The 16,181-nt window shown below is 39.8% G+C and overlaps 1 protein-coding gene across 1 annotated transcript in view; it reads left to right on the forward strand.

Annotated features, from left to right (window-relative positions):
• ptprt (protein tyrosine phosphatase receptor type T) overlaps nucleotides 1-16,181 on the forward strand; it is a 1,196,058-nt gene that overhangs the window by 253,959 nt on the left and 925,918 nt on the right. Inside the window, exons 5-6 of the mRNA XM_034165958.1 lie at nucleotides 2,107-2,188; nucleotides 12,246-12,361. Of these exons, the coding sequence (XP_034021849.1) occupies nucleotides 2,107-2,188; nucleotides 12,246-12,361 (198 nt within the window). The remainder of the gene's footprint in view (nucleotides 1-2,106; nucleotides 2,189-12,245; nucleotides 12,362-16,181) is intronic.

Below are 16,181 nucleotides of genomic sequence, written 5' to 3' on the forward strand. Positions count from 1 at the left end.
GGATTCAGAGGCACGAGCAAACACCGACAACCGGGATGAGGCAAGAGACATGGTCGAAGACAACAGAGCAGGGTTCGTAACACGGCAAGACAAAATCAGGACAATGAAGGGTGCTGGAAAGAGTACTAGACAACAATCCGGCAGTGTGCTGTGAGACTGTAAGGGCTTAAGTAACAGGTGCTGTGAACAATGTGCATGTGCAGACTAATTAGGTCACAAGGTGCAGGTGTGGAGGGAAGATTCCAGAAAGGGGGCGTGGCTCATGAACAAAGACACAATGTTGTGCAAGACAGTGAGGGAAGAGAGCACAAGGTGGAGAGAAGAAAAGACAAAGATGTGTGAACAGGAGTCAAGGGTGTGACTAAAGGGAGTGAGCACAGTGGTGTGATGTAATAGACAAAGACAATGGAACAGGTGCAAGAGCATGAGTAAATGGAAACACAAAGCAAACATAAACAAGGTGGGAGACAAAGACATGGGGCAGGTGTAGTGAAGCGAAGTAACATAAATAACTGGGCATGAGACGAGGAGCAAAGACTTGATGGGAGGTGCGGAGTGGAAACAAATGGCAAAAGCAGAACAGAGCTAAAATGGGAATCAGGGGAAGAATATAACACAATAGCAAACCAGACATGAACATGACAACTGAAAGCAGACACAAAGCTAAAACTAAACTGGACTGACTAAGAAAACAGAGTGGTAAAACAAACCAAAAATAAAACAGACTGTAATGAAAACTGACACCAAAGCACAACAGATAATATAACAAATGAGAAGGACAAAATAAACAAATGGTAAACAATGGCAACACAAACTGGCTGAACAAAACAAGAACAAAACTGGACAATGGCTAAAGTATAAAAGTAGCAAAGAAACAAAGTGACAAAGCAAAATAGAACATAGCAGAAACACATGATGAAAATAAACCACTAATAAATCAAAGCGGGAACAGAAGATGCCGCAAAGAAAGGGGCAAAAAAGGGATCAAAGCCTGGAACAGGGCCGGTCATGACAGGTATTGGGATTGGACTGTAGTCTTCAGTTTTGTTCAGTGATTAGCGTCAAAGTCTATCTCTATCCTCTATCCAGAGACCTCATGACTTTGTAAGATCTTCCCAGCTATCTGTCAGTCACAAAGTTCAAGGGGCCAGAGACATACTTGTCCACTGCTGAGGGACTGTCCACTACATTGTCCAAACCTGAGGCTGCTGATGTGGGTGGAAACCTGGAAATATTTACAGTGATGCCTCACATTCACCACTCTTCTCACAGATATTTATCAAATTATCAGCTTGATATTAGCTGATAATTTAAGTTATTATTATAATTCTTATTACGTATGAGAGAAAAAAAAGGCTGCAGTCATGACACTCTGAGCCCATCTGATGCCATCAGTCCTCAGAAGTGAAGCAGAGTAGGTCTTGATTACTCGTCGCAGTCTGCTAGAGAACATCAGGAGCACGTTACTCCACAAGGAGCTGGAAGTGGCTCAGGAAGGGCAACTGGCATAAAATTTAAACTGAATCCACCTCAGTGACCCTGAGTGACCAGGGGTCAGGTGGGGGTAAAGCATTTGTTTTTCACATCACAAACTCTTTTCTCAAAGATTCAAGTTTCTGAGTGTGACTCCGTATGATCTATACATAAAGTTGAGAGCGTGAGTTCTTCCAATGAGTCGCTCATTATTTTTTTCAGACACATGCTGCTCTGTGAGAGAGAGAGAGAGAGAGAGAGCGCCCCCTGAGGGTTTTATCTGAGCTTCACGGCAGCATCATGTTCACAATTTGTTGATAAAAGTTTGATTTTTCTTTTGTTCTCACTGAAACTATTTTTCTTTTTCCTTGTTTCCTTCTTCTTTTCTTTCTTTCTTTCCCCATTTTCTTTCTTTCTTTCTTTCTTTCTTTCTTTCTTTCTTTCTTTCTTTCTTTCCTTCTTGTTTCCCTGGGCTTGCTTTCTTTCTTGTTTCCCTGGTCTTTCTTTTTCTTTTCATGTTCTTTTCTTTCTTTTTTCTATTTTTCTTTTTTCTTTCTTGTTTCCCTGTTACTTTCTTTTGTTTTCTTCTTTTCTCGTTTCCCTGTTCTTTCTTTCTTTCTTTCTTTCTTTCAGGTTATTTTTGAGGCTGTTTCAGTACAGGGTCATCCCGGATTCATTGCCATCGATGATATCCGTGTTCTGGCTCACCCGTGCCGTAAGTTACTATGGTTTTGTGAATGTGTTCTCTGCTCATGTTTATCTCCTGAGGTTTGTTTCTTTCTTCTTCGTGAAGCCTCATTCTGTCTCAGCAGTTCCCAACTTTATTTTTTTTGACCTGTGACCCTTTAAACGCTTTTATGCTTCAGTCCGCTGTGTTCCCACAGAGCACAGGATGACGTTCAGGGTTCATGCTATTCTGCAGCCCTTATGCGGGGTTGTGACCCTGAAGTTGCAAAGCCAGTTCAGTGTTTCCACTGACGGCTAAACTGCACCAAACAGATTCAACTTGGTGACGTTCAAAGGAATAGTTTTCCATTTTTTTGCGTCAGTGTTCAATTTTAAACTACAGAATGAAGTTATACCTTTATTTCAAGGTTGGACATTGTTATTATTCATATATAGAGTCATTGCCATAGCAACACCCTTGGTTTAAGTATAGTTTTCTATCGTTTGTACCAGAGTGAGGTGATGAAAGGGCTTACTGAAAATGACACACTGCGTCATCTGTCCTTTACTATTTTTCTTGTTGTCCTTGACATGTGCACCTCTTTATTATTCTTCATCTTTTTAATCAGTTGAGGCCAACAAGGTGAAACATTGGCAGAAATTGAACACAAGACAGACCATCACAAAGAAAATGAATTCCAAAAAATAACTAAAAAAACAGACTCCATCAGATAGCACTGAGAGAAGATGGAGAAGGAAGCATGTCCAGATAGAGGTTACAGAAAAACAGAACTAGTTTATCATTCTTTGTCATTTGCAGCAACCCCACCATTTGTGTCAGGGTGAATTATCATTGCTCGATGATCGATGCACGCTCCATTAGGCTTATCACTGTCTGCAGACGGTCCAAATGAAATTAACCAGTCGTGGGGCGGTCTCAATGCCACGTCAAAGTCACCCAACGCCTGTCCGTTTGTCTCGGAGTCGGCTCATCTGTCTCTCAGCCATCCCATTGCTCTCTCAGCTCTACAAAAATCAAATTAAGCTCTGTTGGATCACTTTTTATGTCTGTGTGTTTTGGTTTTATTACACACTGAAACTGCATCTGGAATCCAATCCGTCACTGTCTTATATTTTACAAGCTGTCACCTTTCTGCCAGCAGACCGATTGATGGAACGTCTGATTCAGAAGTCCAGAAGTCCTCTTTATGCACTTCAAATGGGACCCGAGCTTGTCATTTTATAGGTCAAATCTGAAACTGCCAGGTCCATTATTGGTAAAGTACTCGTGGCGTAACAGATGGTAGTTGATGCATACAGGCCGCCTCTCACGGTTCCACATGCGTATGAAGCCTCTGGGGTCTGTGGAGGTTTTTCATTGTGTTTCTATGATCAGTGAGGATCATGTCCTGAAACTAGAAATTCTCTCCTGAAATATAAGATGAACTCTGACCTCGTAGCCAGTCCTAGAGGCTGGAAAAGGTCATATGGGTATGTCTCCTCTTTGTCCCTGTGAGAGGCTGCATTTTGGCTGCAGCATCTGTTTGTGGGAGGTCCTCACTGAGAGACACCAGTAAATGCTCATGAACTCAAAGAATGGCCCCATCATCCTGAACCCACTTTGTTATTTGTATTTAGTGTTACAGACAAAGGACAACGTCATGGAAAAACACATGGAAGGATTACTTTGTTCAGAAGCGGTACAACAATTAAAAAAAAATAATTCAAGTCAGAAATGGACATTTTTGACATCAGTCTTCACCACAAATTTATTCATCCAGAAATGAATTAATCTAAAACAAAAGACTTCTAGAACAGAGATAAGCAATATTATTTTATAAATATTTTGTGTTGGAATGTTCCAGATCTCTGCCATGTGGTTACCAGTGGGTGACACTGCTGCAATGCATGGCATATATTTTAGTTGTTTTTTTTTTTACTTTTCTTTGTTTTTAATTTAATAAATCATTTTCATATACACTAATTTGCAACTTAAATACTTTGGTAAACCCAATTCTGACACTAAAACAGTTTGTCTGCATGAAAAAAAAAAAGATTTGGGGTGATTCCAGAGTAGCATATATAAGATGCCTGGAAATAGGTTTAGGTTTGAGACATTCCACGCGAGTTATAGGTAGTAAACACACAATATTTGATATTGCTGGAACAGCCAACAGGCCTTCCTCAATTTCAACATCATCCAATGTAGTAATGGGTATTAAGTTTGCAAAGCATATCCCTCTGTGATTTTTATGACACATCTGCGGAAACAGGCCACAGTCTCAGCGTGACAAATTTCCCTCCCTGCCACATAAACTGCACTATCACCATAGTGGATTTTCTGCACTAATTTCCCCGCTAAGCTAATGGATTCCACCTCCACATTTGTCATAAGCCTTGCATGGTCTCTAATCACATGCTTCATGGCCTGCTGTAAAGTCCTAATGTTACCCTCCCTGTAGAGCTCTATCTATGTTTGCAGACAAGATGGCGGCGCTTTCCCCAGTTAGGTGAAGGCCGTCCGGCATCAGCAAGCCACGGCGGCCCCAGAATGAAGGTCAGTTATCAATAAGACCAAAGGCTTGCTGTCTACAAAATTGTGCCAGCCACCTATTCAATGATGTCAGCCTGCTAAACACCTCATCATTACCCCGGGAGGGGAGGGGACCAGAGACTATTAATCAATGCTGACACATCTTTCTGGCAAGGTCACAAGTCCTCTCTATGTCCATTTTTGTGACCTCAGAGTGCTTCATCCTGACGTCATTGGCGCCGACGTGAATAACTATGTGACTGTAGCTAGTGTCATGTTCCTTTGTCTGTCTTCTCTTCTGCAGCATCAGCACCCTAAGATGGGAGGCAATGTTGGGAGCTCTTGCCCCAGGAATACATTTAACATCAGCCAGAGTCTGTGTACCTGACTTTGCGGGTGATAGAATCCCCTATCACTAAAGTCTGTTATTTCAGCCTGGAGACAGGAGTGGAAGTCACCTGTGGGCTCAAAGAACTCACAACAGCCATATCCAAGGAAGAAAACCGGTTCACAGTTCGCAGTGGCGAGTGTGATTGGGGTATCACAACTGGGCATCAAGCCCTACAAGGCTTCCTCCGCCTAGCCACAGTCCGAAAGCCATCATCTACAGCTGGCATTTCTAGGCTGATGCTAATGGGCACACTAGCCAGCCCAACTCCTCATCTGGAGTGCCTGTAACATCTAACTCCACTGAGCTAAGAAGTTGTTCTAACTTACGGACACGGCTCTCTAAAAGAGCCACCCTATCTGCCAGCATCACGCAGGATTTATGTAAAGTGTAAAGTAGTGCACTTTGTGCACCAGAAAATTTAAGAGTGTAGCCAAGCTAGCGCGAGCTAATGGCTAACAAAAATACTAGCCCCTCCTAAGATTCACATAGGAGTAAAATAATGAGCTAAAATTCACAGCAGTTACACTGGAAAACTAACAGAATTATTAGACTTGTAGAAACAGTAACAAAAGAAACGGGGAAGAAAAAATAAAAAAGCCGACCTAGCTAATGCAAGCTAACTGCTAACAAAACGCTAACCACTCCTTAGATTCACAACAGGAGAAATACATTTAAATAAGATTCACAATAGGTGCACTTAAAAACTAAAAAAAGTGTTAAACAGAAATAAAAGAAACAAATACAACCTTGTAGACATTAGAAGAGTGTCAAATCAGCACACAGTAATTCAGAAGCAAGTTGCCAGATCTGTGAGCCAGACGATGCTGATAGAAATGAAGAAGCTGACGCTCTGAAATGACGCATGTGCAGTGAAGGCAGGGTTGACCGATTTTTCGTGGGGACTGTTTGGTTGGCGACACCGGATTATGGAGTTTCTGGACATTTGAATTTAATATTGAAAAGCCCATTTGGTGTACATTTTGCATTATATCTCAATCAAATGTGCCTCAGTCACTCTCGTTTTTCTGTTATGGATTTACCTACACCACCAAAATTGGATGGAGGTTGCAATTTTATGCCTGTTTGTCTATCTTTCAGTTATCAGAGTTATCACAGTTATAAGTTATTTAGAATTCATCATAGTACAGAAACAGCATTAGTGAAGGTTACAAATGATCTTCTTATGGCCTCACACGGTGGACTCATCTCTGTGCTTGTTCTGTTAGACCTCAGTGCTGCTTTTGATACTGTTGACCATAAAATTTTATTACAGAGATTAGAGCATGCCATAGGTATTAAAGGCACTGCGCTGCGGTGGTTTGAATCATATTTATCTAATAGATTACAATTTGTTCATGTAAATGGGGAATCTTCTTCACAGACTAAGGTTAATTATGGAGTTCCACAAGGTTCTGTGCTAGGACCAATTTTATTCACTTTATACATGTTTCCCTTAGGCAGTATTATTAGACGGCATTGCTTAAATTTTCATTGTTACGCAGATGATACCCAGCTTTATCTATCCATGAAGCCAGAGGACACACACCAATTAGCTAAACTGCAGGATTGTCTTACAGACATAAAGACATGGATGACCTCTAATTTCCTGCTTTTAAACTCAGATAAAACTGAAGTTATTGTACTTGGCCCCACAAATCTTAGAAACATGGTGTCTAACCAGATCCTTACTCTGGATGGCATTACCCTGACCTTTAGTAATACTGTGAGAAATCTTGGAGTCATTTTTGATCAGGATATGTCATTCAATGCGCATATTAAACAAATATGTAGGACTGCTTTTTTGCATTTGCGCAGTATCTCTAAAATTAGAAAGGTCTTGTCTCAGAGTGATGCTGAAAAACTAATTCATGCATTTATTTCCTCTAGGCTGGACTATTGTAATTCATTATTATCAGGTTGTCCTAAAAGTTCTCTGAAAAGCCTTCAGTTAATTCAAAATGCTGCAGCTAGAGTACTGACGGGGACTAGAAGGAGAGAGCATATCTCACCCATATTGGCCTCTCTTCATTGGCTTCCTGTTAATTCTAGAATAGAATTTAAAATTCTTCTTCTTACTTATAAGGTTTTGAATAATCAGGTCCCATCTTATCTTAGGGACCTCATAGTACCATATCACCCCAATAGAGCGCTTCGCTCTCAGACTGCAGGCTTACTTGTAGTTCCTAGGGTTTGTAAGAGTAGAATGGGAGGCAGAGCCTTCAGCTTTCAGGCTCCTCTCCTGTGGAACCAGCTCCCAATTCAGATCAGGGAGACAGAAACCCTCTCTACTTTTAAGATTAGGCTTAAAACTTTCCTTTTTGCTAAAGCTTATAGTTAGGGCTGGATCAGGTGACCCTGAACCATCCCTTAGTTATGCTGCTATAGACTTAGACTGCTGGGGGTTCCCATGATGCACTGAGTGTTTCTTTCTCTTTTTGCTCTGTATGCACCACTCTGCACTTAATCATTAGTGATTGATCTCTGCTCCCCTCCACAGCATGTCTTTTTCCTGGTTCTCTCCCTCAGCCCCAACCAGTCCCAGCAGAAGACTGCCCCTCCCTGAGCCTGGTTCTGCTGGAGGTTTCTTCCTGTTAAAAGGGAGTTTTTCCTTCCCACTGTCGCCAAGTGCTTGCTCACAGGGGGTCGTTTTGACCGTTGGGATTTTTCCGTAATTATTGTATGGCCTTGCCTTACAATATAAAGTGCCTTGGGGCAACTGTTTGTTGTGATTTGGCGCTGTATAAATAAAATTGATTTGATTTGATCAGTCAGAAACCAAGTGGCAACAAGCGATGACAAATTGCACGTAGCAAAGATAATTTTCACAGAACACTGGTTATCTAAAAAAGAATCCAGAAACTGAAAAAAGTTGGGGAAAAAACGCTGGCACACCACAAAAAAAAAAAGATTCCAGTGCATAAACTGCATACCAACTCTTGACATCTAATTTAGCTTATGAAAAGCCACTTCTAACAGGACTTTGACCTTGAAAATGTTTTCCAAGGTAAATTTTTTTGTGGAATTGGAAACTCATGTTGGCGGGGGTTTGCACTCTGAGCTCTAGTTGTCTGTTTTTTGTGCCTCTGAAAAATTAAGTGATCCATGACTAAACCATGATCTGAGCCACACTGGGAGGTTTATGATCCATTGCACCTCTATGGAAGTACATTTTAGCAGAATGACTCGCAAGACTCTCAGCTGATCTTCACCAAACTTGGTGGAAACATCAATCACTTTACAGCAAAGCTCTTGAAATGCCTGTCACACCTTGACGATTTAACCAGCGTATGGCGAGTGTATTAAAAATGCTGGTGTATGTTTAATAAGTTATGGGTAAATTTTGTATAAGTTGAGAGCACTTTAAAGCATGCTAATACAGTGAGGAAAATAAGTATTTGAACACCTTGTGATTTTGCAAGTTCTCCCACTTAGGTGCATTTTCACTGTGAGAGACATAATCTAAAAAAAAAAAAAAAAAAAGGAAATCACAATGTATGATTTTTTTAAATGATTTATTTGTATGTTACTGCTGCAAATAAGTATTTGAACACCTGTGAAAATCAATGTTAATATTTGGTACAGTAGCCTTTGTTTGCAATTACAGAGGTCAAACATTTCCTGTAGTTTTTCACCAGGTTTGCACACACTGCAACAGGGATTTTGCTCCACTCCTCCATACAGATCTTCTCCAAATCTTTGATGTTTGGTGTTTCAGCTCCCTCCAAAGATTTTCTATTGAGTTCAGGTCTGGAGACTGGCCACTCCAGGACCTTGAACTGCTTCTTACGGAGCCCCTCCTTAGTTGTCCTGGCTGTGTGGTTGGGGTCATTGTCATACTGGAAGACCCAGCCATGACCCATCTTCAATGCTCTTACTGAGGGAAGGAGGTTGTTTGCCAAAATCTCACAATACATGACCCCATCCATCCTCCCTTCAATACGGTACAGTCATCCTGTCCCCTTTGCAGAAGAACACCCCCAGAGTATGATGTTTCCACCCCCATGCTTCAAGGTTGGGATGGATTTCTTGGGGTTGTTCTCATCCTCTAAACATGGTAAGTGGAGTTGATTCCAAAAAGCTCTATTCTGGTCTCATCTGACCACATGAACTTCTCCCATGCCTCCTCTGGATCATCCAGATGGTCCCTGGTGAACTTCAAATGGGCCTGTTGTCCTGTAGTCCATCCCAGCCTTGTGCTGGTCTACAGTTTTGTCCCTGGTGTCCTTAAACAGCTCTTTGGTCTTGGCTATGGTGGACAGGTTGGAGTGAGATTGATCGAGTGTGTGAACAGGTTCTTTTATACAGGTAACAAGTTCAAACAGGTGCAATTAATACAGGTAAAGAGTGCAGAATAAGAGGGCTTCTTAAAGAAAAATTAACAGGTCTTTGAGAGCCATAATTCTTCCTGGTTGGTAGGTGTTCAAATACTTATTTGCAGCAGTAACATACAAATAAATTATTAAAAAAATCATACATTGTGATTTCCGGATTTGTTTTTTTAGATTATGTCTCTCACAGTAGACATGCACCTAAGATGAAAATTTCAGAACATCTCCATGATTTCTAAGTGGGAGGACTTGCTAAATCGCAGGGTGTTCAAATACTTATTTTCCTCACTGTATATGTCCTAATACAGCAAGTACATTGAAACGTTTTGGGCATGCACAATATTTTCGATGTATGTCACCACATGTCTCATACATCTCGCATACACCATAAGTTGTAGGTAAGTTATGAGATTGTTGACACACGTTTCTTGTAAGTTACTCATAAGTTGAAATACATGATGCTGTCCATTGATTGGCTCAAAAATGCAGTCCTCTTTCAAATATTAAAAACCATTCACACACAGAGTAACTGAGCCACAATTTGCTAATGTGATACATATACAGTAGTGTTCAGAATAATAGTAGTGCTATGTGACTAAAAAAATGAATCCAGGTTTTCCTCAGGCTTTCAAAGAGAAAAGCATGTACAACAGGTGCTGGCTTCATCCTTAAATAGGGGACATCTGATTCATACCTGTTGAATTGACGAACTCACTGACTGAATGCCACACTACTATTATTGTGAACACCCTCTTTTCTACTTTTTTTTTTTTACTAATAGCCCAATTTCTTAGCTTTCAACTTTTTTTTTTTTTAGACATAAATATAACCAACTTCCATAACAAATGTGGTTCAAGTCATTCACAGTCATTTTTGGGAAGTCAAGCACAGGAGAAACTAACTGAAAAGTTTGGAGGGCAGAGTGGGCTGTAATATGACAAACGTGAATCAATGATCAAAACTGACATATGTGAATAAAATGAATCAAACCAATGCATGCTGACCCTACTCACATCTGATTTGCTATCAATGTTTTCCAGGGATATTCAGCTTATGAAGAAACTCAGAGATAATGAATGCACCTCAATTGGGATTTTGGAGTCATGCATTTCATTTTTGACTGTTAGATTTATAGCGTACGTGAAAAAACATCCATCAAAATAGGATGTACATGAACAGAATTCCATCAAATTTGACATACGTGAAAGCATGCAAATGAATATTTCTGATCTTCTAACACAAATGTGTCTGCCAATTGAAAATGTAGAATGGACACATTTAAAATATTTGTTCTAGAGAAATCTTAAACAACTTATCTCTTTTCCTTTGTGAAAATCCGCGTTGAAAACATTACGTATGTCACAATTTCATGTATGTCAATTTTTGGACAGAACCGTGTGTGTGTCTGATGGTGGCCATTGCAGAGGTTTTTCACAAAAACTGATGACATCATCATATTGTGTGAACATTGAGCTCCAATAGCTTTTTTCTGCTTATGCACTTGATAATAAAGGTTGTGTTCACGTATGTTAAATCTTGATGGAATTTGTAGTGAGCATTAAATATTGTTCTGGCTTAGGCATATTGAGGAGCGGATTGGACTTTACAGTTTGCTATATTTCTAAGCATTTATCACTGCAATATTGATAATCAGACTACTCTGCTAGATTTGGGACCACTTGGATTTTTAATTTTTTTGACAGAAATTAAACATATGTAAATACCAAAAGACCTTATAAAAAACAAACCAAAGCCAATATACCATTCATTTGGCAATTAATAGATTTGTGTGGTCCATATCTGTAAATAGAAACTGTATCCAGTTAACAAGACCAACAAAACAACTCAATATTGAAGCTTGAAAATTGGGTGTCCAGGTATGTCTCAAAATAAACATGGCTGAGTACCCATTGTTTTCACGTTTTGTTAAAAAAATTAGCTGCAAAAGATTCTGAGACAAGACTGATATGCAATATAAAACCGAAGAGATAGACTAAAAGAAGTAAATATTTTTCTTGCATCTTATTTATTTGAAGACCATTTACAGAAGCTTAGCATAAAATAAGACATTAGCAAATTGTGACTCAAATATAAAGTCTTAATCTCACCTGTTTGTTTCAGTCAGATTCATGAAGTCACAAAGTCTGAAAATGCTTTAATTCCTTGTTGTGGCTGAAGAAACATAGCGTTTTGCATTTACCACAGACATCAGTCGTTTCTTCAGCAGTCTGCACGCAATGAAAATAAACCCCATGATCCACCAAGACAAAAATGAAATAAAAAAATGTTAAATTCCTTTTTTGCCTCTGTGCGGAGAAGAGATGCCGAGTGACAGTGTATGTGTGCTCGATGACGTGCTCATCAATATTTAAGTGTTCCACCTGCCAAACAAAAGGGTTCTGCCGGCGGTGGAAACGCAAACCAAGCCAGACAAACTGTTCCGACATGTATCATACCGTGCAGTACTGACCCGGACCGCTTGGTGGAAACAGGGCTGTCAGCATACAAATCCTCAAGGTGTGACAGTTGCATTAACATATTTGATGTATCCAGTGTATTCGGCACATTTTTCATGCCTCCGTACGCTGGCTACATCGTCAAGGCGTGACAAGGGCCCGAATGCTTGTGTTCAGGTTTTGGATGTGGATTCTTTTTATTTAGTTATTTATTTACATTCTTTCATATTGCGGTGTAGGGAACTTGAGGAGACTTTAATTATTTTATCAAATCATGTATCTCTTATCTAATAATGTATCTTAAGCATTTCCCACAAATCTCTGATACAATTTTTATTTAAATTTGGGTTTTTTTTATTGACAGTATTCTGCTTGAATGTGTGTATCATCTGTTTCAGGTAAAGCGCCTCATTTCCTGCGTCTCCAGAATGTGGAGGTGAACGTAGGTCAGAATGCGACATTTCAGTGTACAGCTGGAGGGAAATGGTCCCAGCACGATAAACTCTGGCTGCAGGTGCGTTTGTTCCCACGTCAACATTATTAACTGTGCATGAATGATATCAGCAGGAAGTGTACACATAGAATACTGGAATTCCAAATAGTTTGTTGCGGCACATTTACCCCTTTACCTCCACAGACTCATAGGATGAAGATATGCAGAATGACAGTAAATTAAAGGTGTTGGATGGCTGCATACCCTCCTCAATCTGCTCACAGATAGATGTTATTGTCAGTGAGCTTTGAGGGACTGCACATAGTCAAGTCGGGGTCAGGGACTAACAGGGTTTTTGGTTTTTAATATGACTTCATATTTTTGACTTCATCATGAAGTCTTTTATAACAACCAATCACAAATATTTCACTGAACAGTATGAAATTTTGATCAAATCTCTAACAGAGAAATATTATTACCCTGCAGGTCAGTGATGTGGCGAGAGCAGGGTGTTGTTTTCACTCGTGAGTGGGTGTGGGGTGTGTCTCTGTACAAGACACTGCATAAATGTCTGGGCAGATTTCCTTCAAACCTGGTGGGAATATTACTTAGATATTTAGAGGTGATTAGATTTTGCAGTAGTTTGGTTAAACATCAAGGAAAATATCATTTGTAGATACTTTTTTCCCTCAAACGTCACTGAACCCTATTTATTTATCAAATTTAATTAACATCTTCACTCTTACACTACTCATATTTATGTTTCATTTAATTTATTATTTCAGCTTTTGCAACATATGCAGTGATGATACAATAAATAATTTATTATCAAATGGTAATAATTTATTATTATTATTAATTTTCTGCTGTTATACACCAATTTTTTGGGGGGGGGGGTACTTGTATTGTTAAATTTTGTTGTAATTGTTTATTTATTTTGTATTTTTTGTTATTATTTGTACGATTTTAGTGTTTGTTTTATGTAAGGGCCACAATGGAAATAAATGTTTTTCCACTTTATTGTGTTATCTGTGAATTTGTTTAATTTGTATATGTCCTTTGGTATGTACATTGAATTGTACTAAATAAATTCAAGTAATCAATCAATCAATACTCAAAAAACAAACATTTTTTTTGTATATCTCATCAACCAGTAAGCATTGACAATTTATTTAAAGCGTATATTGATCAGCAGAGAATTTGTGATTGGTAGTTATGACTTAATGATGAGGTCATTCATAGTGTAAAGCACATTACAGGCATGTGTATATTTAGTTGTACATTTATATTGTCATGTGTAGCACACACAGGGTCTACACCAGCCCTCTGAATGCCTTTCACTTACATACCGCTGTCTCACATTACCACCCGCTGTCACAGTCAGTCACCTGCAAGACTGTCTCTCCATCCCCACACGCCAACGTTTGAGCTGCCCACCCAATTCAGCACTCGCTATCTGAGATGTTAGTAATTCAGGCCTGTTATGTTTAAGATTCAAGATTCAAACAACTTTGTTGATCCCTATAAGGGCAATTCATATCACACCCAATTACCTCAGCCGAAAATACAGCAATTAATCCGCAGTTATTACTAGTTGAATGTAATAATGCACACATCAGAAATAAAACAACCACACATATAAATTTCATTGTTTATGTACGCTAAACTTTGAAACAGTCTGTCATCTGAATTGAGGCAATGTGAGTGTGGGCTGCAGCAGCTTCATGCCATGCAGCCGAGCTTGAGGGGTGGAGGGGATGTTGCTGCAGCCGAGCTGTTGGACCTCCTGGAGGGGGAAGGGAGTAGCAAGTGCAGGGGGTGAGGTTGGGGGTGGGGTGGGGGCAGAAACACAAGGGGGGGTGTGCGTCCTTGTGTGCAGGTGATTCAGTCTCGGTCTGTTTGTGCGTAGAGTCTGTGGGGGAGGGCAGATGAGAAGGGGAACCATGTGCGTCACCAGGGCCGTTGAAATCTTTTGAGGAAAAAAAAGCTGGACATTTTGACCTTTGGTAGCTGATAAGGCTGCCGTGTTTGGGTTAGGCAGAGAAACACAGAACCAAATGTGGCTTCTCTTAACTGTCCAGATCCAATTGTGTAAATGAATATTCACTGGTCTCCAACATCAATGCAGGGCAGACACCTGCTCTGAGATTAATTCCAACTTGCGTTTCAGTTCAAGAGTCAACGCAGTCTGAGACTGTACAGCCTTGCCGACCTTGATAATCATGACAGACAGACATGGGGTTGTAGTTTTGGTGGCAGCTATCTTGCCAATTTTCCGGTAGATCCGGGCAGTGCATAATCCTAACAGCAGAAGCCCAACTACCATGAAGACAAACAACAATAAATCCTCAACGTCTTCCATGGAGAGTGGTGCCAAGCACGCCACATGCCACTCCTTCCAGGCATCAAGAACATAGGCTGCGGGATAGGTTTCTTCTGGGCATGCAGGGTCCCCCAGCCCTGATTTCCTTGTTTAAAAGTGTTAATGTGTTTTATAGGCTGTGTTTGGTTTGACACTTGACCAATCTGTCCCAAAATGTAATCATCTGGTAACAATAACCCAAGTAATATTCTCACCCAATTTGGCAAAAATCCATGTATACACACACACACACACGCAAACGTGTGAGCAGTTACAATACACATCTCACATTTGTTTTCTCCCTCTGCTGGGCCTAAAGGGTTAAAACAGCTTGCGTTTTTTCCTCTGATGACTTTGTCTGCATCGTTGACACTCGTGTGTGTGTTTGATTATTTACAGCGTCCAGTGTGTGTTTCTGTGTGTTGGCATGTGTTGCTGATGTGCTGGCGCTGTGCTGTACGCTGCTGAGGGCCCCGCTGTGTTGTACAGTAATGACATTTGTAATGAGAGCAGAAACCCTCCTGACTGCAGATTTGTTCAGGAAACATGTTGCTCCAAATTGTCACAAAATACTATAGCGGTTAAAGGAGATTGGATCTGGAAATATGTGAATTATAGGGGAAGATGAGATTACTTTTTCTTTTTTTAGCTTTTCTGTGTGACCAGGAGCTGTTTGTATAAATAACGTTTGCTTTTTCTTGGTATTTATAAAAGAAGAACATTCAGTGAAAATGTATTTATGTTGACAAAGTGTTCAGATGTTTTGCAGACCAAGTCGAGTCTCAAGTGGTGAAAGTGCAAATAAGAAAAAGGTGAAAGAGGATTTACAATAACACTGTTGACAGTGCTTGGATTTGATTTGATCGTTAAGATGTTCTTTCTATTCACACACAGACACATTAATATTACATTAACACTCATTCATATGTCTAAATTACCCTTTACACATTTCATTGTCGATAATTGTATGTACAGATTTTGATGACGATTCCCCCTTATTGTTGTTAATGTTTTATTTATGGATTTCTTTTATTAAATTGATTCTAGATGGTGTAAATGCAGTCAAATCCATAAATATTTGAGCAGTGATAAAATTTCTGTAATTTCTGTAATTTTGTAACTAAAATCCTCAAATTATCAGGAATAGTGTACAGTATGAGCACATTGCGATTGTTTCATTTTAACTCCACTGTGGTGGTACACACAGACAGACTAACAGAATTGTGTTACTATCCAAATACGTATGGACCAAGCTGTAGTTGCAGCTGTACACAGCATTTTGATCGCCTCTTTTACATTGATTACCTTTTTTTTCTTCATGATTTCAGAACCGAGACCACCAAACTAAGCAATATTATTTTCCTCAAATTTACCAAACTCTCTGTCAGTGTGTCTACATCCATTTATGGCTAAAGATTGGAGTGGAAATCAGGCTGCACGTGACTACAACTTCATAATGTCTGAGATTTTTTAAAGAGAACCATGTGTGTGCCTTTATACAGTAGTGTTCAGAATAATAGTAGTGCTATGTGACTAAAA

This window comes from Thalassophryne amazonica, chromosome 3 (genome assembly GCF_902500255.1).
Source record: "Thalassophryne amazonica chromosome 3, fThaAma1.1, whole genome shotgun sequence".
Lineage (NCBI taxonomy): Eukaryota > Metazoa > Chordata > Actinopteri > Batrachoidiformes > Batrachoididae > Thalassophryne > Thalassophryne amazonica.